The 22,490-nt window shown below is 59.3% G+C and overlaps 2 protein-coding genes across 6 annotated transcripts in view; one reads left to right on the top strand and one right to left on the bottom strand.

The window, feature by feature from the left end:
- The first annotated feature begins 2,135 nt into the window (after positions 1–2,135).
- LOC119920908 (bifunctional peptidase and (3S)-lysyl hydroxylase JMJD7-like) lies at positions 2,136–18,882 on the top strand. 5 transcript variants are annotated; one of them, XM_038741143.1, is made up of 25 exons: positions 2,136–2,199; positions 5,341–5,494; positions 5,585–5,838; positions 7,526–7,582; positions 7,810–7,905; positions 8,044–8,120; positions 11,440–11,512; positions 11,629–11,765; positions 11,967–12,098; positions 12,216–12,256; positions 12,389–12,431; positions 12,521–12,572; positions 13,046–13,188; positions 13,476–13,559; positions 13,714–13,751; positions 14,612–14,747; positions 14,980–15,116; positions 15,361–15,583; positions 15,696–15,813; positions 15,900–16,037; positions 17,222–17,326; positions 17,421–17,606; positions 17,727–17,893; positions 18,294–18,480; positions 18,582–18,882. In XM_038741143.1, exons 1-25 carry the CDS (start codon positions 2,136–2,138, stop codon positions 18,806–18,808), a joined length of 3,069 nt encoding a protein of 1,022 aa, XP_038597071.1. In that variant the 3' UTR covers positions 18,809–18,882. The 5 variants fall into 5 exon arrangements, with proteins under 5 accessions (XP_038597071.1, XP_038597069.1, XP_038597068.1 ...); XM_038741140.1 differs by lacking the exons at positions 2,136–2,199; positions 5,341–5,494; positions 5,585–5,838; ... (1 more) ...; positions 7,810–7,905; positions 8,044–8,120 and adding an exon at positions 9,158–10,323; XM_038741139.1 differs by lacking the exons at positions 2,136–2,199; positions 5,341–5,494; positions 5,585–5,838; ... (1 more) ...; positions 7,810–7,905; positions 8,044–8,120 and adding an exon at positions 9,158–10,323 and having other exon boundaries at positions 11,419–11,512; positions 13,052–13,188.
- Positions 18,883–19,114: 232 nt separating this feature from the next.
- SPTBN5 (spectrin beta, non-erythrocytic 5) overlaps positions 19,115–22,490 on the bottom strand; it is an 80,796-nt gene continuing 77,420 nt past the window's right edge. Inside the window, exons 70-76 of the mRNA XM_038741078.1 lie at positions 22,088–22,174; positions 21,904–21,995; positions 21,687–21,775; positions 21,132–21,207; positions 20,256–20,332; positions 19,360–19,485; positions 19,115–19,224 (exon numbers count right to left, since the gene is read on the bottom strand). Of these exons, the coding sequence (XP_038597006.1) occupies positions 19,115–19,224; positions 19,360–19,485; positions 20,256–20,332; positions 21,132–21,207; positions 21,687–21,775; positions 21,904–21,995; positions 22,088–22,174 (657 nt within the window). The remainder of the gene's footprint in view (positions 19,225–19,359; positions 19,486–20,255; positions 20,333–21,131; positions 21,208–21,686; positions 21,776–21,903; positions 21,996–22,087; positions 22,175–22,490) is intronic.

Genomic DNA, 22,490 nt, shown 5'->3' with positions numbered 1-22,490 from the left:
GGAGGGGCGGGCACAGCTGCCCCTCGCCTGCCTCTCCCACCTTGGTCCTGGGCGCGGTCTCCTTCTGGGAAAGACGGACAGGGGCCCAAGCGCTGGCAGGCTGGGATTTGAGGATGGAGCTGGGAGAGCCCAGCCTGGGCAGGCACTGGAGCGGGAGCCCGGGGGAGACAACCTGGAAGGGCGGTCTCCTCCCACCCCTCCACCTCACTTCGGGGCTACTGGTTCTTGGTCGTCCAACCCATCCTCCTCCTAGAGCCCTCTTCGCTCCCGGTCCCTCCCTCAGTTGCCGGGGAGCAGGGAAGATGAGCCCCTTTCTCAGCTGGGCCCTTGCCCCAGTTTAGCCCCCTCCGGGCCCGGGTGCCAGAGGGAACCGAAAGCCCTCCGTGCAGCCGAGGCAGCGGCCGTCCCCCGCTCCGGGGGGCTGCCCCTTATTTATAACTTTTATACTCCGAGCCCCTCCCGGGGGCAGCCGGGGCCTGTTTTTAACGTGTCCGTTTGTATCGTGTCCTGAACTGCCAATAAATCCGGCTCCTTTGGTACCAGGCTGGCCTGCTCTGTCGTGGCGGGCTGGGGCCCGCCGGTCGCGTTGGGCGGTGTGAGAGATGGGGTGAGGGAGTATGCGTGTATAGGGGGGTAGCAGTTTGGCTCAGTGGAAAGAGCATGGGCTTTGGAGTCAGAGGTCATGGGTTCAAATCCAGACTCCACCAATTGTCGGCTTTGTGACTTCTCTGGGCCTCAATTCCCTCATCTGTACAATGGGGGATTCATTCGTTCATTCATTCATTCGTGTTTCTTGAGCGCTTACTGTGTGCAGAGCACTGTACTAAGCACTTGGGAAGTACAAGTTGGCAACATATAGAGATTAAGACTGTGAGCCCCCCGTGGGACAACCTGATCACCTTGTAACCTCCCCAGCGCTTAGAATAGTGCTTTGCACATAGCACTTAATAAATGCCATAATAATAATAATAATTATTAAGATATTAAGATATATTATTTATACATCTTAATATATTATTAATATATTATATTATCATTCTTAATATATTATTAAGATATTAATACTACTAATTATTTTATAATAAGAATTATTATTATTATTACTCTACTACAGCCCAGCCCGCACATTTGGCTCCTCTAATGCCAACCTTCTCACTGTACCTCCATCTCATCTATCTCGCTGCCAACCTCTTGACCGTGTCTTGCCTCTGGCCTGGAATGCCCTCCCTCCTCATATCCGACAGTGACTCTAAGCACCCCCTTTCAAAGCCTTACAGAATAATAATAATAATGATGATGGCATTTGTTAAGCGCTTACTATGTGCAAAGCACTGTTCTAAGCGCTGGAGGGGGGGATACAAGGTGATCAGGTTGGCCCACGGGGGGCTCACAGTCTTCATCCCCATTTTACAGATGAGGGACCTGAGGCTCAGAGAAGTCTTGCCCAAGGTCACACAGCAGACAAGTGGTGGAGCCGGGATGAGAACCCGTGACTTCTGATTCCCAAGCCCGGGCTCGTTCTGATGAGCCACGGTGCAGAGTCAATCAATCAATCGTATTTATTGAGCGCTTACTGTGTGCAGAGCACTGGACTAAGTGCTTGGGAAGTCCAAGTTGGCAATATCTAGAGACGGTCCCTACCCAACAGTGGGCTCACAGTCTAAAGGGGGGAGACGGAGAACAAAACCAAACGTACTAACAAAATAAAATAAATAGAATAGATAGGTACAAGTAAATAAATAAATAAATAGAGTAATAAATATGTACAAACATCTATACAGGTGCTGTGGGGAAGGGAAGGAGGTAAGATGCGGGGGATGGAGAGGGGGACGAGGGGGAGAGGAAGGAAGGGGCTCAGTCTGGGGGGGGGAGACATCCCTTAGAACATCCATTGGCACATAATAAGCGCTTAGTACAGTGCTCTGCACACAGGAAGCGCTCAATAAATACGACTGAATGAAGAAATGGCATCGTGATTAGTATTATTAGGGCCGGGAGGGGGTCGAGGCTGCCCCCCCACCCCTCGCGCTGCCAGTCACCGCCACTAGAGGGCGCGCCGGGGCAAGGGCCTCCCCACGTGGGGGGAGGAGCCGTTGGCGGGGACCGGAAGCGGAAGGGGCGGGGCTTCGCGCGCCATGGCGGAGGCCCGGTTGGAGGAGGTGCGGAGGGAGCTGCGCCTGTTCCCGACCTCAGTCAGGGGTGAGCGGGGGTCGGGGCCGGGCCCTGCGGAGGCCCGCTGGGGCCCTCGGACCGCCCGCCCGGCGCCCGGCCTGGGGAGCGGAGCCTAAGAGCATGCCGGGAATTGTAGTCCGGGGCTGGGGGGGGCGGGTCGCAAGGCATGCCGGGAGCCCCCCGCTTCGCAATGCATGCTGGGGCCTGTAGTCCGGCGGGCCTGAGGGAACCGCCGAGGCCCACGGCCGTTGAGGGGGGATAGCAATCATTCACTCACTCAGTCGCATTTATCATTATTATTAATTAATAGTTAATAATAAATATTAATAATTAATTAATAATAAATATCACCAATATAATAGTTAATAGTTATTAGCAATCACTCAGTCGCATTTATCATTATTATTAATAAATAGTTAATAATAAATATCAATAATTAATAAGTAATAAATATCGCCAATATAATAGTTGATAGTTATTAATATTGATAATAATAGCATTTGTTAAAAGCTTACTATGTGCAATGCACTGGGATACAAAGCGATCAGGTTGTCCCACGAGGGGCTCACAGCCTTAATCCCCATTTTCCAGATGAGGGAACTGAGGCCTATTACGTGCGATGCACCGTTTTAAGCGCTGGGGGGGTCTACAAGGTGATCAGGTTGTCCCACCAGGGGCTCACAGGCTTCATCCCCATTTTCCAGATGAGGGAACTGAGGCCCAGAGAAGTCAAGTGACTTGTCCCAAAGTCACCCAGCTGACGAGTGTGGGGAGGTTACAAGGTGATCAGGTTGGCCCACGGGGGGCTCGCGGTCTTAATCCCCATTTTACAGGTGAGGCACAGTGACTTGCCCACAGTCCCCCAGCTGACAAGTGGCGGAGCCGGGATTTGAACCCATGACCTCTGACTCCAAAGCCCGGGCTCTTTCCCCTGAGCCACGCTGCTTTTCTCATTTTATTCCCCCTCATCCCCCTCTCCATCCCTCCATCTTACCTCCTTCCGTTCCCCACAGCACCTGTATATGTTTGTACATATTTATTACTCTATTTATTTATTTATTTTACTTGTACATATCTATTCTGCTTACTTTATTTTGTTAGTATGTTTGGTTTTGTTCTCTGTCTCCCCCTTTTAGACTGTGAGCCCACTGTTGGGTAGGGACTGTCTCTATGTGTTGCCAACTTGGACTTCCCAAGCGCTTAGTACAGTGCTCTGCACACAGTAAGCGCTCAATAAATACGATTGATGATGGTGATGATGAAGTGACTCGCCGAAGTCACCCAGCTGACAATTGGCGGAGCCGGGATTTGAACCCCTGACCTCTGACTCCTAAGCCCGGGCTCTTTCCACTGAGCCACACTGCATCTCTAATAATAATAATCATAATTTTGGTATTTGTTAAGTGCTTACAGTTTTAAGCGCTGGGGAAGCTACAAGGTAATCAAGTTGTCCCACATGGGGCTCACAGTCTTAATCCCCATTTTATAGATGAGGTCACTGAGGCCCAGAGAAGTAAAGTGACTCGCCCAAAGTCACAGCTGACAATTGGAGGAGTCGGGATTTGAACCCCTGACCTCAGACTCCCAAGCCCGGCCTCTTTCCACTAAGCCACGCTGGGAATTCTGCATTCCCGCACCTTCCCCGGCCCCGCGTTAGCCCCGCATGCCGATTTGTACTTCCCAAGCGCTTAGTACAGTGCTCTGCACACAGTAAGCGCTCAATAAATACGGTTGAATGAATGAATTCGACGACTCATCCAGCCCCACAATAGCCTCACACTGAGCTCCTCGTTCAGCCCCACGTTACCCCTCCACTTTCAACTCCTCGTTAATTCATTCAATTATTAGTATTATTATGGTATTTGTTAAGTGCTCACTACGTGCCAAGCACTGTTCTAAGCGCTGGGGTGGATTCCAGGGTAATCAGGTTGTCCCATGTGAGGCTCCCAGTCTCAATCCCCATTTTCTATTCATTCATTCAATCGTATTGAGTGCTTACTGTGTCTAGAGCACCGTACTAAGCGCTTGTTAAGTACAAATCAAGTACAATCAATCAATCAATCAATCGTATTTATTGAGCACTTACTATGTGCAGAGCACTGTACTAAGCGCTTGGGAAGTACAAATTGGCAACACATAGAGACAGTCCCTACCCAACAGTGGGCTCACAGTCTAAAAGGGGGAGACAGAGAACAGAACCAAACATACCAACAAAATAAAATAAATACAAAAAAATAAAATAAGTACAATTCACGGATGAGGTCACTGAGGCCCAGAGAAGCGAAGTGACTTGCCCGAGTTCACACAGCAGACAAGTGGCGGAGTCGGGATTAGAACCCCCGTCCTCTGACTCCCAAGCCCGGCCTCTTTCCTCTAAGCCACGGCTGCTTCATTCAGTCGTGTTTATTGGGCGCTTACTCTGTGCAGAGCGCTGTACTGAGCATTTGGAAAGTGCAATTCAGCAACAGAGAGAATGACTGTGAGCCCGCTGTTGGGTAGGGACTGTCTCTATATGTTACCAACTTGTACTTCCCAAGCGCTTAGTACAGCGCTCTGCACACAATAAGCACTCAATAAATACGATTGATTGATAGAAGGGGGGAGATAAAACAACTTTTCCTCATCCTCGTCTTCCCCATCCTCCCTCCCCCTCGTTCAGCCCCTCATCCGACCCCTCCGTTAGCCCCGCCTCAGCAACTCATCTTCCTCACCCTCCCTCATCCCTCGTCCAGCCCCACATTCATTCAATCAATCAATCAATCAGTCAATCGTATTTCTTGAGCGCTCCCCATGTGCAGAGCACTGGACTAAGCGCTTGGGAAAGTGCAGCAATAAACAGTGACATTCCCTGCCGGGCCCTCCTTCAGCCCCGTTTTAGGTCTGAATTCAACTGCTCGGTCAGCCCCACTTCAAGTCCTCCTTCAGCCCCGTAGTAGCCCTGGAGGGTCGGGCTCACCCACGGCTACCAGCTGGACGCTCGGGAGTCGGCCTTGGGGCACCTAAAAGGGTCAGCCTCGTCCCCTCGCGGGCCGCGGTGACCCACCGCCTGCTTCCTCGTTGGAGCGGCCGGGTCCCGACGGCGTCCTCATCCTCATCAATCGTATTTATTGAGCGCCTACTGTGTGCAGAGCACTGGACTAAGTCCTCAGCCCGGCTTCTGTCCCCCAGAACTGGCAGTGCCCGCTTCGGTGCCATACCTGAACGGGCCGCCGACCCCGCTGGAGTTTCAGCGCGACTGGGTCTGCCCCAACAGGCCCTGCATCATCCGCCACGCCCTGCGCCACTGGCCGGCGCTGGGTAAGTGGTCGCTGCCCTACCTCAGGTGGGCACCCGGGGCACGGCCCCCTCTCTGCCCCCGGGGCGGGGGGCGGAGGGCGCGGCGGCCGGGGCTTAAGGGCCCGTCCCCTCCCAGGGCCGTCGCGGGCGACGCCGAGGTGAGCGTGGCGGTGACCCCGGACGGCTACGCGGACGCGGTGCGGGGAGGCCGTTTTGTGATGCCCGCCGAGCGGCGCCTACCCCTGGGCAGGGTGCTGGACGTGCTGGAGGGCCGGGCCGCGCACCCCGGGGTGCTCTACGTGCAGAAGCAGTGCTCTAACCTGCCCGGCGAGCTGCCCCAGCTCCTGCCCGACCTGGAGTCTCACGTGCCTTGGGCCAGCGAGGCGCTCGGTAAGAGCGGGCGGGTCGCCGGGGGTGGGCATGGCCGGGGCGCTGTGCCCCCTGGACGGGCAGTTGATGCCCACCTGCGGTCAGTCGGCCAGTGGTGTTTATTGGGGACTTAACATGTGCAGAGCACAGTACTGGGCTCTTGGGAGAGACTGTGAGCCCACTGTTGGGTAGGGACTGTCCCTATATGTTGCCAATTTGTACTTCCCAAGCACTTAGTACAGTGCTCTGCACACAGTAAGCGCTCAATAAATACGATTGATGATGATGATAATAATGATGGCATTTCTTAAGCGCTTACTATGTGCCAAGCGGTATGCTAAGCCCTGGGGTGGTTACAAGGTGATCAGGTTGTCCCACAGGGGACCCACTGTCTTCATCCCCACTTTACAGGTGAGGTAACTGAGGCACAGAGAAGCGAGAAGCGACTTGCCCAAAGTCACATAGCTGACAATTGGCGGAGCCGGGATTTGAACCCATGACCTCTGACTCCAAAGCCCAGGCTCTTTCCACTGAGCCATGCTGCCTCTCTGTGATACGGTGATGATGAGGATGATACGACAGAGTTAGTAGATGCGATTCCTGCCTTCGAGGAACTGATTACCTTGGGGTGGTTATCAGGTGATCAGGTTGTCCCACAGGGGACCCACTGTCTTCATCCCCACTTTACAGGTGAGGTAACTGAGGCACAGAGAAGCGACTTGCCCAAAGTCACATAGCTGACAATTGGCGGAGCCGGGATTTGAACCCATGACCTCTGACTCCAAAGCCCGGGCTCTTTCCACTGAGCCAAGCTGCCTCTCTATGATATGAAGATGATGAGGATGATACGACAGAGTTAGTAGATGCGATTCCTGCCTTCGAGGAACTCACTAGAAGAAATTCTAATTTTTAATTCTAATTCGAGTTTGAATTTCTGGCGTTAATAATAATAATAATAATGGTGGTATTTGTTAAGCGCTTACTATGTGCAAAGCACTGTTCTAAGCGCTGGGGGGACTACAAGGTGATCAGTTGGTCCCACTTGGGGCTCACAGTCTTAATCCCCATTTTCCAGATGAGGTAACTGAGGCACAGAGAAGACGGGCTTTGGAGTCAGAGGTCATGGGTTCGAACCCCGGCTCCGCCAGTTGTCAGCTGTGTGACTTTGGGCAAGTCACTTAACTTCTCTGGGCCTCAGTTACCTCATCTGTAAAATGGGGATTGAGACTGTGAGCCCCACATGGGACAACCTGATCACCTCGTAACCTCCCCAGCGCTTAGAACAGTGCTTTGCACATAGTAAGCGCTTAATAAATACCATTATTATTATTATTATTATTATTATTATTATTATTATTAAGTGGCTTGCCCAAGGTCACAGCTGACAAGTGGCGGAGCCGGGATTCGAAACCATGACCTCTGACTCCCAAGCCCTCGCTCTTTCCACTGAGCCACGCTGCTTACTGCCAAGGGAAACGGCAGAGTGTAGTAGCGATATGGAGACTGTGAGCCCGTTGTTGGGTCGGGACCATCTATATGTTGCCAACTTGGACCTCCCAAGCGCTTAGTCCAGTGCTCTGCACACAGTAAGCGCTCAATAAATGCGATTGAATGAATGAATGGATGGTCTATCAGGTGGGAGGGTGTGACCCACAGCAGCTGTGTCCTCACTCCACGCTTGTCCCCCTCCTTGTCCCGGTCTTTCCAGGGAAGATGCCGGACGCCGTGAACTTCTGGCTGGGAGAGGCGGCAGCAGTGACTTCCCGTAGGTGCCCGGGCGGCTTACGGAGGGGCGGGCGGGCCGACCGATGGGAAGGAGTGGGGGGGCTGAGACTGAGGGAGGGATTTGGTGGCCGCCCTCCGATCCCCCCCACCTGCGCCCAGAATTCCGGGGCACACGGAGCCGGGCACGGTTTGGGCTCGAAGGTCAGTGATGCAGAGGGCAGGGATCGAGGGCCTGTCTTTCCTTGCCCATCCCGGGCCGGTTGGCAGTGCACAAGGATCACTACGAGAACCTGTACTGCGTCCTCTCCGGGGAGAAACACTTCCTGCTCCACCCGCCCAGCGACCGCCCCTTCATCCCCTACGGTACCCGATGACCCCTGGGGAGCCGGCTGGCATCGGGGAGGGACGGAGCGGGGCCGGCCGGGAAGGGTAGGGGCAGAAAGTGGGTTGGTTCGACCCTGCTGTCCACCATCAACCCATCAACCCACCCTCCCTCCCCAGAGCTGTACACCCCAGCGACGTACCGGCTGGCCGAAGACGGCTCCTTTGAGGTGGTGGACGAAGAGGCGGCGGAGAAGGTGGTCGCGGGGGCCGGCGTGGCGTGCGTGGGTCAGGCGGAGGGCGGAATCAATCAATCAATCAAGCGTATTTATTGAGCGCTTACTGTGTGCAGAGCACCGGACTAAGCGCTTGGGAAGTCCAAGTTGGCAACGTATAGAGACGGTCCCTACCCAACAGCGGGCTCACAGTCTAGAAGGGGGAGACAGAGAACCAAACCAAACATATTAACAAAATAAAATAGAATAGATATGTACAAGTAAAATTAATAGAGTAATAAATATGTACAAACATATATACGTATATACAGGTGCTGTGGGGAAGGGAAGGAGGTAAGGCGGGGGGGATGGAGGGGGAGGAGGGGGCTCAGTCTGGGAAGGCCTCTTGGAGGAGGTGAGCTCTCAGTAGGGCCTTGAAGGGAGGAAGAGAGCAAGCTTGGCGGATGGGCAGAGGGAGGGCATTCCAGGCCAGGGGGAGGACCTGGGCCGGGGGTCGACGGCGGGACGGGCGAGAACGAGGCCTAACGGTGAGGAGATTAGCGGCAGAGGAGCGGAGGGTGCGGGCTGGGCTGGAGAAGGAGAGAAGGGAGGATGAGAGACAGGCCGTACCTGAGAGCGGGAGTGTCCGCCGGCCCGTGTGGGTGAGGGGAAGAGCGGGATTCCTGGGGGTCCCGCTCCGGGCCAGCCGCTGCCCCGCCTGACAGGTGCCCTGGATCCCGCTGGACCCGTTGGCCCCAGACCTGATGCGGTACCCGGCCTACGAGCAGGCCCGGCCCCTGCGCTGCACGCTGCGGGCCGGGGAGATGCTCTACCTGCCGGCCCTCTGGTTCCACCACGTCCGCCAGTCACACGGCTGCATCGCCGGTGAGGGGCCGGGTCAGCGGCCGGGGGGGCGAGGCGGAGGAGGGTGCGGGGGTGGGCGCGGGGAATCCCAACACTCAACCGTTCTCTCCTCCCCAGTAAATTTTTGGTACGACATGGAGTTCGACCTCCGGTACGGCTACTACCAGCTACTGGACACCCTCTCCAGGACTGCTGGACTCGGCTAGGGTCCCGAGGAGCGACGCCAGCCCCGGACCCCGCCGGATGACCAGATCGGGACACCATTGGGTGACCACCCCGGGCGCAGAGTGACCGGTCCCGGATGTCGCTGGCCCTGGACGCTGGTCGAACGGCCCCGGATGCGGGCCACTGGGCCTGGACGCTACTGGCCCCGGCCGGAGGGTGACTGGCACCGGACGCTGGGTGACCGGCCCTGGGAGTCAGGTGGGTGTGGGCTTTATCCCCGCATTGTTCCGCCCAAGCTTGGTGTGAGCCTCGGGGCAGGGCACTGCCAGGCTGGGACCCCCAGGCTGTGCCGTCACCGGCCTCCGGAAGAGGCATCCCTAAAATGGGGGGGTTGGTGAAGGGCACAGTCCGGGGAGCGGGGGACTCAGGTTGGGGCGGAATGACCTTCCTGGCAGCCGCTCCTGCCCCTGGGCTGATGGGGGGCAAAGGGGCAGCGTCTGGGCTGGTGAGCCCATGGTCCTGTGCCTTCCTATAAAGTCGTCTCAGCCTCTCCGTGGCCCGATTTTTCTCGCCTCCCGCAGCCCGCACCCTCCAAATCCCCACTCCTCACCTCACACCGGCTTCCGACCGGGGCTCCCGCTCCCACCCCAAGTCCCGCCCTGTCACTTACCTCGGCCCATAGCGGGGTGGGGCACAGAGGCACCTGGCCAGTCAGACCAGCTGCGGCTTCGGGGTGGGTGCCGGCCCTGTCATTAAGCCGACGGAGCGTGGGGCGGTGGCAATGTCGTCCGACGGGCACGGGCCGGGCTTTACCGGCCCGGATCTTCCTGTCGGACGGGTGGGAAGGGGTTATGCAATAGCCTCGCCGGGGGTTCAGCGGCTCCCGCGGCCTCTTCCGGGCCCCGGGCACCTTGGCACCCCGAGGAGCCGGAATGGGGTCAGGCCCCCGTGACAGGCGGGAGGGAAGAGGACTGGAGCCCCACGCTTCCGGCTCCCGCCCCGGCCCAGCCGCCTCCCCCGTTGCCACGATGGGAAGCCGGGCTTCCCCAGGTGGGCGTGGGCTTGGGCAGGGCCGGGCAAGATCGGGGAAGAGAGGCCAAAGGAGGAGTTCCGAGCCAGCTGTGCCAGTCCCTCTTCTGGCCAAGGCACCTGATCCTCGGGGTTGCTGGGACTGCGCTCTGCCCAGCGGTCCAGGACTAGCAGCCCCATGGCTCCGGTAAGGATCACCCCTCCTCCCTGGCACCTCACCCACCCCCAAGCCTGCCCAGGTGGGTGGGCTGCCCCAGGGTTGGGTGGGCGGGGGGGGCACCTCGGCCCTGGGAACCACCGTGGGCAGGGAGGGGAGCAGGGAAGGGAAGACAGGGTCTGCCTCAGTGCAGCCTTTGTGACCCAGACTCCCAGCATGGGGTAGGGACCCGGCGGCACGGTTGTCTGTGGGCTGGCACTGCCCTCCTCTGCCTCTCCCCGGGCTCTGGCCACCAAGTCCTCCTGGGGGAGGGAGAAGTCATCAGAGGGGCTGGGGGTCTGGAGAGGAACCCAAGCTATCCAAGTTCCCAGCCCCATCCTTCTGGGAGCAAGTGGGGCAGGAGGCCAGTCTGTGCCCTTTTATCCAGCCAAGAGCCTGCCGCTTGTCTGCTGAGTGAACTTGGGCAAGTCATTTTACTTCTCTATGCCTCAGTTCCGTCATCTGTAAAATGGGGATTAAGACTGTGAGCCCCATTTGGGACATAGACTAAGTCCTACCTGACTGTCTTGTGTCAATCAATCGAGCGCTTACCCCGTGCAGAGCATTGTACTAAGCGTTTAGAAAGAGTACAGTACGACAATTAACAGACGTGTTTCCTGCCCATAATCAATCAATCGTATTTATTGAGCGCTTACTGTGTGCAGAGCACTGTACTAAGCGCTTGGGAAGTACAAGTTGGCAACATATAGAGACAGTCCCTACCCAACAGTGGGCTCACAGTCGAGCCCATAAAGAGCGTACAGTCTAGAAGACTGTATCTACCCCAGCGCGTAGTGTAGTGGTTGGCACATAGTAAGTGTTTAAGAAATACCATTTTAAAAAAAAGAAAGAGCCCAGTCCAGTCCCGCTGGTGAAGGAGAGAGGTGGGGAGGGCTGGGCAGGGGTGACCAGCGGGGCGGTGGACGGCCCAAACGTCCGGCCCTCCGGGAAGATGCCCAACTAGGGCCTGGGGTTCGTGGGCCCCAGCGGGTGGGGAGGGACGGGGCTTGCCCAGTCCCGGAGGTTCAGACCTGGCGGCTGCGGTCGCCCCGGTGTAACCGGCGACCCCCGTGGGCCTCGGTCAAGGCCCCTGCCTTCGCCCCGCAGCCCGAGGTTGCGGAAAGCAGCCTGCTGTCCGTCCGGGTTCTGCGGGCCCACGGCTTCCCCTCCAGGGACCTGTGTGAGTAACAGCCCCGGCCCGCAACGGGCGACCGGAGACCGGGGCCGCGTTGGGGGGTCGGGCGGGGCGGGGCGGGGAGGAGATCCCCGATGCCACCGGCCTCCGTCCCCCGGCAGTGAGCCCCTCCGACTGCTACGTCTGCCTGTGGCTGCCCACGGCCACGAGCCAGGAGCTCCGCACGCGGACCGTCAGGAACTGCAGCTGCCCCGTCTGGAACCAGACTTTCCGCTTCCGCATCCAGGGCCTGCTGAAGGTGCCCCGCTCCTGCCCCCGCCCCTCTGGGGTTCAGTGCTTCACCCAGTTTTCCCGCCACACCGGGCACACCCCTCCGCCCTTCCCCGGCTGTCCCTCACCACTTCCTCACCCCCACCCCTACTTCCTTCACCCACCCCGTCCCCACCCACCTCCCCACGGCCCCCGCCTCACTGCCCCCCGACCCATCCCCACGGCCTAGAACGTGCTGGAGCTGAAGGTTTTTGACCGGGACCAGCTGAGCGTTGACGACCTGCTCTTCTCGGTGCTGTTTGACGTGGGGACCCTGCGGGCCGGGGAGACCCGGCTGGAGAGCTTCACCCTCAACCCGCAGGCACGAAGGCGGGGAGGCCGGGGCCCCCGTGGGCGCGGGGCAGAGCCGAGCACGTGGGCCCCCGTGTCGCTCCCGGACCGCTCGGGACCCCCGCACCGACGCCCGCTCTCTCCCCAGGGCCCGGAGCGGCTGGATGTGGAGTTCCACCTGCGGAGGCTGTGAGTCTGGGCGAGGGGTCGGGGGTGGCTAAACGGGGGTCACCAGCTCCGCCCCATCTCCGGCTCCCCCAGCCTGGGGACCCTCAGTGGGGGACGTTGACCTCAGGGGCTCCTTCCCTCTGCTCTTTCCAGCCCAGAACCTCCAGAGCAACTCCTCACAAACGGGGTCCTCGTGGTGAGTCGGGGGGCTCCGGGAGGGCCCACGGGGAGGGCTTGTCCAGGGGGAGAACCAGACCGAGCTGCTCTGCTCTGGTCCTGCCCCAGGCCCGGGAGCTCTGCAGCCTGGACGTGTGCATGGAGAAGGCCAGCGCTGCCAGTGAGTCCTCCCTCCCATCCCGTTCTCTCCCCTTTCACCCCTTCCCCGCCGCTGTCTCTCCAGAAGGGATTGCAGGTGTGTCTCAGTCAGTCACAAGCTATTTCATTCAATCGTATTTATCGAGCGCTTACTTTGTGCAAAGCACTGTACTAAGTGCTTGGGAGAATACAACAGAGCAGACACATTCCCGCCCGCAATGAGCTTACAGTCTTTCTAAATCCAATCTATCTTGTATCTACCCCGACACTTACGACAGTGCTTGGTGTATGGCGACCGCTTAGCAAGTACTACTACTCTATTATTACTATTATTGGCATTAATTATCCCCAGGTAACCGTCCACCTAAGCCAAGACCCGAGCTCTGGGCTGTGTCCCGGGAGTGGCCCTCTCGGGGAAGATGGGCTTTGGGGAGGGGCTTGGGGGACCGGTGGGGTGGCCAGCCTCTCTACTCAGGCCTCCCCCTTCGATGTGAGCCTTAGGGTCCAGCAACGGTGAGGGGGTCGAGCTGTCTGTGGTGGGCTCCTACGAGGGCAACCAGAAGGTCAGTGTGCACGCTGGCCCCGTCTCTTTCCACTGTCCCTCGTACTGGGACCCAGAACTGACCATCCATCTCCAGGTAATGGCATCCCCCTCCTCTTGTTTCCCTCTTCCCCCCACCACCCCGGTCCCCTCTTTCTCCCCTTCCCCATCACCCCATCCCTTTTCCTCAACACCACCATGCCCCTGTCTTCACAACCCAGGGGAGTCAGTGGTCTTGGGGACCTCAGACCCCCCTCTGCCCCCACTAATCCCCAGAGAGATTGGAGGGCAGTGCTGATGGGGGGCACGGGGGAAGGTGGAATATGTGTGCGTGGGGGTCGGAGGGCAGTCTCCCCAAGGCGGACCCCCTTGCTTCCCCTGCAGAACGCAGCCCAGGAGCCCCTCCGGGTCCCCCTGCGGACCCTGCCTCCGAACCAGCCGGTCAAGGTCGCCTTCCCCTCAGCCCAGGTGTGTGCCACTCTGCCCGGCCCCCGGGTGCGGAGCCCCGGGCTGCGGGCCCATCCACGCTTCCACTTGAAGGACTCGCCCGGGGAGCCAGGTGGATCCCGGGTGGCCAGGATCGCTGTGGGGCCCTGTGTGAAAGGGTGACTTGTGTTTCCAGGAGACCCCGCTGGAGCTGAAGCTGAAGGCCGAGGAAGTGTGAGTGACCGGACCCCGGTGCCTGAGGACGGGGGAGAGGCCCGCGAGGGGAGGGGAAAGAAGCTGGGGGCTTGGGTCTCCCCTAGATCCCCTCCAGCTATAGAAGAATAGCAGCGTGGCTCAGTGGAAAGAGCACGGGCTTTGGAGTCAGAGGTCATGGGTTCAAATCCCGGCTCCGCCCATTGTCAGCTGTGTGACTTTGGGCAAGTCACTTCACTTCCTCTGTAAAATGGGGATTAAGACTGTGAGCCCCCTGTGGAACAACCCGATCACCTTGTAACCTCCCCAGCGCTTAGAACAGTGCTTTGTACATAGTAAGCGCTTAATAAATGCTATTAAAAAAAATAGCACAGAGAGCCCCAATCGTGCTTTTAACAGAGAAACTGAGGCAGGTTGGTTGTGAAGGGGTGAGGCTTCAAGGCGACTCAGCAGAGATGGGAGAGCCTGAGCCCGACTAGCCCCTGCTCTTAGACTGTGAGCCAACTGTTGGCTGTATATGTTGCCAACTTGTACTTCCCAAGCGCTTAGTACAGTGCTCTGCACACAGTAAGCGCTCAAAAATATGATTGATTGATTGATTGCTCTGAGGGCAGCCTCCTGGGATGATGGGTTTTTTTTACCAGCTCCGTCCCGAAGAGGGTGGGGAGGGATACAAGCAGGGCAGAGCAAGCTTGGTGTCCACTCTGAGAGAGCCCTCCAGCTGGGCTTTAACAGGGACCCCGGCCCATTCCCCAGGGGCGGGGATGGGCCCCCTCTTCCCTGCCTGCTTCTGAGCTGTAGGGGAGGGGCTCCTTTCTTCCGGCCATACCGACTCCCCCCCCCCCCCGCCCGCCCCGCCGTCTCTCCCACCTCCGCCGCAGCCCCGGGGAGCTCTCCATGCGCCTGGGCTTCGGGCCGTGCGCGGGGGAGCAGGCCTTCCTCGGCCAGAGGAAGCAAGTGGTGGCCAAGGCCCTGAAGCGCCTTCTGCAGCTGGAGGAGGATCTGCCCGAGGACCAGGTGGGATCACTGGGCGGTCCGGAGCGGATGGGGACCCCGAGTTGTCCTGCCCATTATCCAGGGCCGAGTCTTAGAGCTGGAGAGAGCGGGCGGAGGCTGGCTTGGGGGCACCGGGAATGGGGCCTGAATCGGCCCTGAGCCCTTCCCATTCCGGGGGCGGCCTCTCCCTCTCCCTCCCTCCCACTGAGGAGCCGGTCTCGGCACGGGCCGGACGGGCACCTGACTTTGGCAGGTGCCAGTGGTGGCCGTCATGGCGAATGGCGGTGGGATTCGGGCGATGACAGCCCTGTTGGGTCAGCTGTCCGGCCTGCAGCAGTTGGGTCTCCTGGACTGCGTCACCTACATCACAGGGGCCTCAGGCTCCACCTGGTAAGCAGCTTGGGCCTGGGGGAGGAAGGGGGGTGGCCAATGGACGCATCAGGGAGGGCGGCATCCAGAAACTTCATCCCCTCCATCCGGCTCGGGCCAATGACCGACGCCCGGTTGCCCAGGCTCTGCCCAAGACCTGGAGCCGCAGGTGGGTCTCGGGGCCTTCCCTCAGCCTGCCCCCGGGTACCCGAAATATGCGGATCTCGGCGGGGGATCCCCGACACCCGCTTGCCCCCGTGCCCAGGGCCATGGCTGACCTCTACGAGGACCCGGACTGGTCCCGGAAGGACCTGGCGGGGCCCATCGCGATGGCACGGGCGCGGGTGACGAGGAGCAAGTTGGGGGTGTTGGCCCCTGAGAGGTTGTGGCAATACCAGCGGGAGCTGAGGGAACGGGCAGAGCAGGGGCACCCCTCCTGCTTCACGGACCTATGGTGTCTGCTCAATGAGGCCCTGCTGCATGACCAGGTAGGGGCCGGTGCCACCCGAAGAGCGGGCAGGGGGACGCCGGGGAGCGGGAGGGGGGTTGGCGGCCTCCTCTCTGCCCCGTGCCACCTCGGCCCGTCCTCTGTCCCTCCAGCCCCACCACCGCACCCTGTCAGAGCAGCGGAAGGCACTGAGTCGGGGCCAAAACCCTCTGCCCATCTACTGTGCCCTCAACACCAAGGACAGACGGCTGAACACCTTCGAGTTCGGAGGTGGGCGAGGGCGCGGGCGACCGCCGGGAGCCCCGTGGGCGCTCAGGCAACAGAGCGCAGGGTCTGAGGGGCTGTTTTCTGTGCAGAGTGGGTGGAGTTCACGCCCTACGAGGTGGGCTTCCCCAAGTACGGCGCCTTTATACCCCCCGAGCTCTTCGGCTCCGAGTTCTTCATGGGGCGGCTGATGAAGCGGCTGCCCGAGTCCCGGATCTGCTTCCTGGAAGGTGAGCACCCGGGGTGCGACGTGCGGAGGGGCCGGGCGGTGGACCCCCTAAACCAAACCCAGAGGGAGGAAAGGGGAGTTTGCGAGGCAGAAGCCCCAGGTGCCTCAGTTTCTCTACTCATCTGCATAATAATAATAATGATGGCATTTATTAAGCGCTTACTATGTGCAAAACACTGTTCTAAGCACTGGGGAGGTTACAAGGTGATCAGGTTGTCCAACGGGAGGCTCACAGTCTTCACCCCCCTTTTACAGATGAGGTCACTGAGGCACAGAGAAGTGAAGTGACTCGCCCAAAGTCACACAGCTGACAGTTGGCGGAGCTGGGATTTGAACCCATGACCTCTGACTCCAAAGCCCGGGCTCTTTCTACTGAGCCACGCTGCTTCTTCTAATATCTGAGAAGCTGCGTGGCTTAGTGGAAAGAGCCCAGGCTTGGGAGTTGTCTGTTGGGTGACCTTGGGCTAATAATTTCACTTCTCTGGGGCTCAGTTTCCTCATCTGTAAAATGGGGATTAAGACTGTGAGCCCTGTGCGTCCAACTGATTAGCTTGTATCTCCCCCAGAATGCAGTACAGCGCTTGACATGTAATAAGTGCTTAACAAATACCACAATTATTATACCTGTTGCTCCTCCCGACCTGGGGAAAGTCAGGAGGGGTGAATTGGGTAGGGACCGTGTCTCTGTTGCTGACTTGTACTTCCCAAGCGCTTAGTACAGTGCTCTGCACACAGTAAGTGCTCAATAAATACTACTGAATGAATGAATTGGTGCAAGCTCTCTACAGATTCGAGGCGAGGCTGTCGATCTCCTCAGCTTATTAATTAGTTAATGAGGGCATTTAAGCGCTTACTATGTACTAAGCACTGGGGAGGTCACAAGGTGATCAGGTTGTCCCACGTGGGGCTCACAGTCTTAATCCCCGTTTTCCAGATGAAGTAACTGAGGCACAGAGAAGTCACCCAGCTGACAGTTGGCAAGCTGGGATTCGAACCCATGACCTCTGACTCCCAAGCCCGGGCTCTTTCCACTGAGCCACGCTGCTTCTCTATCAGCTTATCTTGCTGAGCTGGGGGCTCCCGGCCTTTAAGGGCACTGAGATCGGGGTCCCTGCAGGCCGAAACCGAGGGGGTTCTCGCAGCGGGGAGGGCCAGCTCCTCCCCATTCTCCTCCCCGTCCGCCAGGCATCTGGAGCAACCTGTTCGCCGCTAACCTGGAGGACAGCCTCTACTGGACCTCAGACCCCGCCCAGTTCTGGGACCGCTGGGCCCAGGCTCGGGCCAGCTTAGGTAACTGCTTGGGATCCCCAAAACGCCGGGAAGGGGAGGGGACGGTCCATCCCGCCCCTCTTTCCCCCCATCCTACCTCTCGCCCTCTCCGCAGACAAGGAGGTGATCCCCTACTCGCGGCTGGAGGAACCACCTACGGCCACGGTGGCCGGCCGGATCGCGGAGGTGTTCAAGGGCCTCCTGACCCGCCGCCCGCTCGTGGGGTCCACCCCTAACTTCCTGCGCGGCCTAGAGTTCCATCGCAACTACTTCGAGAACCCCAACTTCTCCGCCTGGAAAGGTCTCCCCGCCCCGGCCCGTCTCCCCCAAGCCCACGGGGCATCGTGGGGGACTCTCGGGGCGGGTCCTCCGGCCCCGAAGGCGGCGGGTCCACGCTCTCCCCCGATCTCTCCCCACTTAGACACCATTCTGGACGCCCTCCCCAACCAGCTGACTCCCTCCGAGCGCTACCTCTGCCTGTTGGACGTGGGCTACTTTGTGAATACCAGCTGTCTTCCGTTGCTGCCCCCGGACCGGGACGTGGACCTCATCCTCTCGTTCGACTACAGCCTCGACGGGGCCTTCCAGGTAGGACGGGCGCCGGGACCGGGTCTCGGCCCTTGGCGAGCCCCTCGGCCCGGGAGAGGAGAGTTAGGACCGGGCCTCGTTGGAGGTGGCCCACCCCGGAGGCGGCGGAGGTAAACCCCCTCACCCAAAACCCGGCTGCCCCAGCCCCGTCCCTACAGTGCCATCACCACCCCCTGGCTTCCGGGGGCATCTGGCCCTGCCAGCTTCTCTAGCCTCGTGCGGCTCCGGTGGGCGAGCCCCGCCCCCATTTCTGTGCCCACATCCCAGTCTCTTCTGGACTGTGAGCCCACTGTGGGGTAGGGACCGTCTCTCCCTGTTGCCAACTTGTTCTTCCCAAGCGCTTAGTACAGTGCTCTGCACACAGTAAGCGCTCAATAAATCCGATTGAATGCCCCTGCAGCAGCTGGAGCTGGTGGGCCGCTACTGCCGCGAACAGAGCATCCCGTTCCCCGCCATCACGCCAACCCCCGAGGAGTTGCTCCGGCCCCAGGAGTGCCACATCTTCTCGGACCCTGCCCGCCCGGACGCCCCCGTCGTGCTGCACTTCCCCCTGGTCAGCGACTCCTTCCGCCACTACTCGGTCCCCGGTGAGCTCAGCCCCGAGACCCTCTCCTCTGCCCCCTCTCCCATCGTCCCCACCCCTTCTTCCTTACCCCACTACTGGGCCCCATCTGTCTTGTCCGCGCAGGGGTGCGGCGAGGGCCCGCGGAGGAGACGGGCGGGGAGCTGAACCTGGCCGCGGTCGGCTCTCCCTACCACTACACCCAGCTGACCTACAGCGAGGAGGACGCCGACAAGCTGCTCGGCCTGGCTCGGTACAACATCTGCAATAATCAAGAGCAGATCCTGGAGGGCCTGAGAGAGGCGGTGGAGCGGCGGCGGCGGCGGCGACGGCCCCGGCCGGCTCCGGAGTAGGAGAGCGGGGGAGCATTGGGGGGCAGACCTCTGGCCCCGGGGGTGTGGTTAACATGGTAACGGTGCAGACTTCCCGCCTCGTGATCATACTTGGTAGCAAGCGACGTGTGGCCATCCCCCTTTTCCCCCACTTCTGCTACCGCTGGACTTTCTGGGCCCACCCCAGGACCCGGGAGGGTGTGAGAGAAGGGCACCACGAGAGCAAAGGTGATAGAAAAGAGCAGAAGCCCTTTAATGGTGGCCCTGGCCGCCTTGGTCACCGGGGGAGGAAATGGAGCCAGTCTGTCTCTCCCGGCGCTGCTGCCTCTATTTCTTCCTCAAGAGTTTCTTCAGGACGTGCTTGTCTTTCCGCTGCCAGTCGCTGCCGCGGCTGGCGCTGAGAACCGCGGCTCGGTCGGCTCTCAGCGGGCCAGAGCCTGCGTGAGAGGTGGTGAAGTCGGGGGCGGGCTGAGGTTCAGGAGGGAGAGAGCCGGACAGCCCGATTCTTCCTGTCCCTCAGGGTGGTGTGCGAGGGGTGGGGCCAGGGGCCCCCTTCTGTCGCCTTCCCTTACCTGTGTCCAGCGAACCCCACGGGTCCCCCTCTTCCCCTCCGGTCCCCAGGGGCTCGCGGGCGAAGGGACGAGGAGAAGGAGGCGTCTCAGCGGGGATGGCGCCCACAGCGAGGGCAGGAGCAGGCCCTGGAAGGACAGAGGGGTGGACGGGGTGCGGCTTTGAGTCCGGGGACCGGCTGGTCGCCCACCTGCTTCTCTCCGGCGAAGCCAGGCTCATCCCTTGGCCCGTCCTGGAGGGGAGGGGGAGCCCGGACCTGGGTCCTAAACCTGGCTCTGCCAGGTGCTTGTCGTGTGACCTTGGGAAAGACACTTCGCTTCTCTGTGCTTCAGTTACCTCATGTGGAAAATGGGGATTAAGACCAACAGCCCCCCGTGGGACAGGGACTGTGTCCAACTGGATTATCTGGGGTCTACCCAGCACTTAGTACAATGCCTAACACATACTTGGTGTTTGACACATAGTGAGCTCTTAATTACAACAACAACAATAATTATACGTAGTAAGCACTTAAATATAATAATAATAATGAATGCGGGAACAGGTTGAACTTGGGGGCAAGACAGACACGCAAAGGGGCCCGAGCAGGGAAAGAGCAAGACGGGGAGCCCATGTCCTGCCAGACTTTGAAAAATCAGGGCCCAAACTGCTCCCGTTCAAAATTCTCTACAGCAGCCCGGCCCCCGGCAAAGCGCTATGCCGGCTTCACGATAAATGGGCCCAGGGAGCTCAGGTCACCCACCAGGAGAGCAAAGCAGGCAGGAAGCAGTGGCAACCACAAACAATTATCGGGGGGAATTTATCAGCGGGCCACTCCTGCTCCGTCTGTCCACCCCACCTCCAGTTGGAAGTGGACCTGTGGCTGCCCCATTCTGGGTTTCGGGGAGGTGTCCCTTACCCTCAATGGCAGGGGATCCCGCGGCCGGACTCTCCGTCCACTCCGTCTTCCGGCGGAGCTGGAAGGAAGGGCTCCTTCTGTTGAAGGACAGACGGTCAGTCAGTCACTCATATTTACTGAGCACTTACTGTGTGCAGAGCAGTGTACCAAGCGCTTGGGAGAATATAATTTAACAGTATTACTGACACACTCCCTGCCCACACCGAGCTTACAGTCTAGAGGACGAGCTTACTTACAGGTGACCCCGAGAGTGTGAGGGAGAAGGGGTGTGGAGTCTGTGGGCTGAAAGGACTTCAGTATTCCGGGAACCTGGAAATTCTGAGTCCCAGGCTTGCTATAGGACCGAAACCAAGCCAGCCCTGGAAGTCCAAGCATTTAAATGAGTAAGTTTGCTTGTATCTACCCCAGTGCTTAATACAGTGCCTGGCACAGAGCATTTAACAATTACCATTATTATTGGGGTTTATACACCATCCCATTTAAATTAAAGCCTTCCAACTTGGGAGTCATACCCCTTAGAGGCTCCCTCACTGTGGGCAGGGACTGCGTTCATTGTTACATTGTGCTGTCCCAAGCGCTTAGTCCAGTGCTTTGCACACATTCATTCACATCTAGTTGAATGGATGAACAGACACAGCCCCATGGGCGCAGCTGGCTCTACTGAACTCGAGTACGAGTGGAAAAGGGCAGGGAGTGGCTGCCAGTTGCCATGGGGCTTGGGAGAAGCCCCCCAAGGCGGTGGGCTGGACCCTCCGGGATGTCTGGCCTTCTTTTCCCAGTTGGACTTCCTGGGGATCCTGGCTGCCAGCTTGAAGGGCTTCTCCCTAGCCCCCCAGGTAGTGGAGGGCCATGGGGGTGCCCTCCGCTTGCCCCTACCTGTGAAGGATGGCCTGCCCGGGCTGCCAGTCTGGAAAGGTCCCATCCGGGGGGCTGCCGGCTCCGACTCCAGGGGCTACAGGAAGCAATGCAGGTATCGGGCTTCTGCCTCTTCCCTTCCCCCAGAGGTGCTGGCACCCCAGAATTGCCACCCCAAACACCCTCCTCTGTCTCCAGGTAGAGGGGATCAATTCTAGGGGTTGGGGGAGGAGGAGAAGGGAAGACCCGGAGCTGAGACGCGGGCCAGAACAGAGATGGGGACGGCCACCACGGGGTTGGCAGGGGGGAAGAGGAGATCAGAGCCCAAGACCCTTTGGGAAAGGGGGAGTCAGAGGGGCAACCGAGGGCCAAGCTTGGAGTCCCCAAGGGAGCCCCCGCCGAGCCGGAGGGAATGTCGGGGATCCTCGGTGGATCCCAAGTGGGTAGAGCTGGGGAAAGATCCAAGAACCAGGAGGAGATTCCAGAGAGGCAGGTGGAGACCGGGAGGGATTCCAGAGAGACAAGGTCATGGAGGTTCCCAGGGAGACCGAAGACGCGCCCCCAGCCCAAACCTACCCCTGCTGCCAGCGATCAGGGCCTCCACCCAGCCGTTGGCCTCCCTCTCGGTCGTGGCTGCAAACAGGAGCTCGGCGCCGGTGCCCAGCCTGAGCGGGCAGACCACAGGGAGGTAGAGGGTCAGGCACCCCCTCCTGGAGTCATTTCTGGGCACCGGGAATCCCCCCAAGAGTGGCAGCTGCCAGGGGTCAACGTGCCCCCCGGACGTGGGCCCTACCTGAGCCGGAAGACGTGTTCCCTCTCATGGCCGTCGCTCACCCTGTGGCACCGGCCTCCCAGGAGGTGGTGAGGAGCTGGGCCTGCTCCACTCTGGGAAGGGAGGTGGTAGGTTTGGGAGGCATGGTCTCTCTCTCTGCCCCCTCCCCGTGGGAGCCCAGCCCCTGCCCTTCACCCCCAGGTACCTCGGCCGCTTTGCTCCGGTCTGGGAACAAGCTCAGGGTGCCCCCTCGCACCACTCCGTAGCAGGAGGTCCACGGAGCCACCGGGGCCTGCGAGACAAAGAGCCTGGGCTGGGCCATTGGGTCTCCCCTGGATTGGGAGACAAGGGGCGTTGGGTCTCCCCTGGATTGGGGGGCCATGGGATCTTCCCCAGGATGGAGGAACAAGGCCATGGGGGGTCTCCCCTGGATTGGGGGAGGAGGGAATAATAATAATAATAATAATGGCATTTATTAAGCGCTTACTATGTGCAAAGCACTGTTCTAAGCGCTGGAGAGGTTACAAGGTGATCAGGTTGTCCCACATGAGGCTCACAGTCTTAGTCCCCATTTCCACATGAGGGAACTGAGGCACAGAGAAGTGAAG

This window comes from Tachyglossus aculeatus, assembly GCF_015852505.1.
Source record: "Tachyglossus aculeatus isolate mTacAcu1 chromosome 12 unlocalized genomic scaffold, mTacAcu1.pri SUPER_6_unloc_1, whole genome shotgun sequence".
In the NCBI taxonomy this organism is placed as follows: domain Eukaryota; kingdom Metazoa; phylum Chordata; class Mammalia; order Monotremata; family Tachyglossidae; genus Tachyglossus; species Tachyglossus aculeatus.
The sequence above is the reverse complement of the archived record's forward strand: the minus strand, read 5'-3'. Positions and strand labels throughout refer to the sequence as shown.

Bases quoted from the DNA above. Each gene is read 5' to 3' on its own strand.
- LOC119920908 (XM_038741143.1), top strand. From the start codon at position 2,136: ATGGCGGAGGCCCGGTTGGAGGAGGTGCGGAGGGAGCTGCGCCTGTTC. The intron at 5,495-5,584 runs GTGGGCACCCGG...GTCCCCTCCCAG, and splicing joins TGGTCGCTGCCCTACCTCAG to GGCCGTCGCGGGCGACGCCG. The intron at 12,257-12,388 runs GTGAGTCTGGGC...TGCTCTTTCCAG, and splicing joins GAGTTCCACCTGCGGAGGCT to CCCAGAACCTCCAGAGCAAC.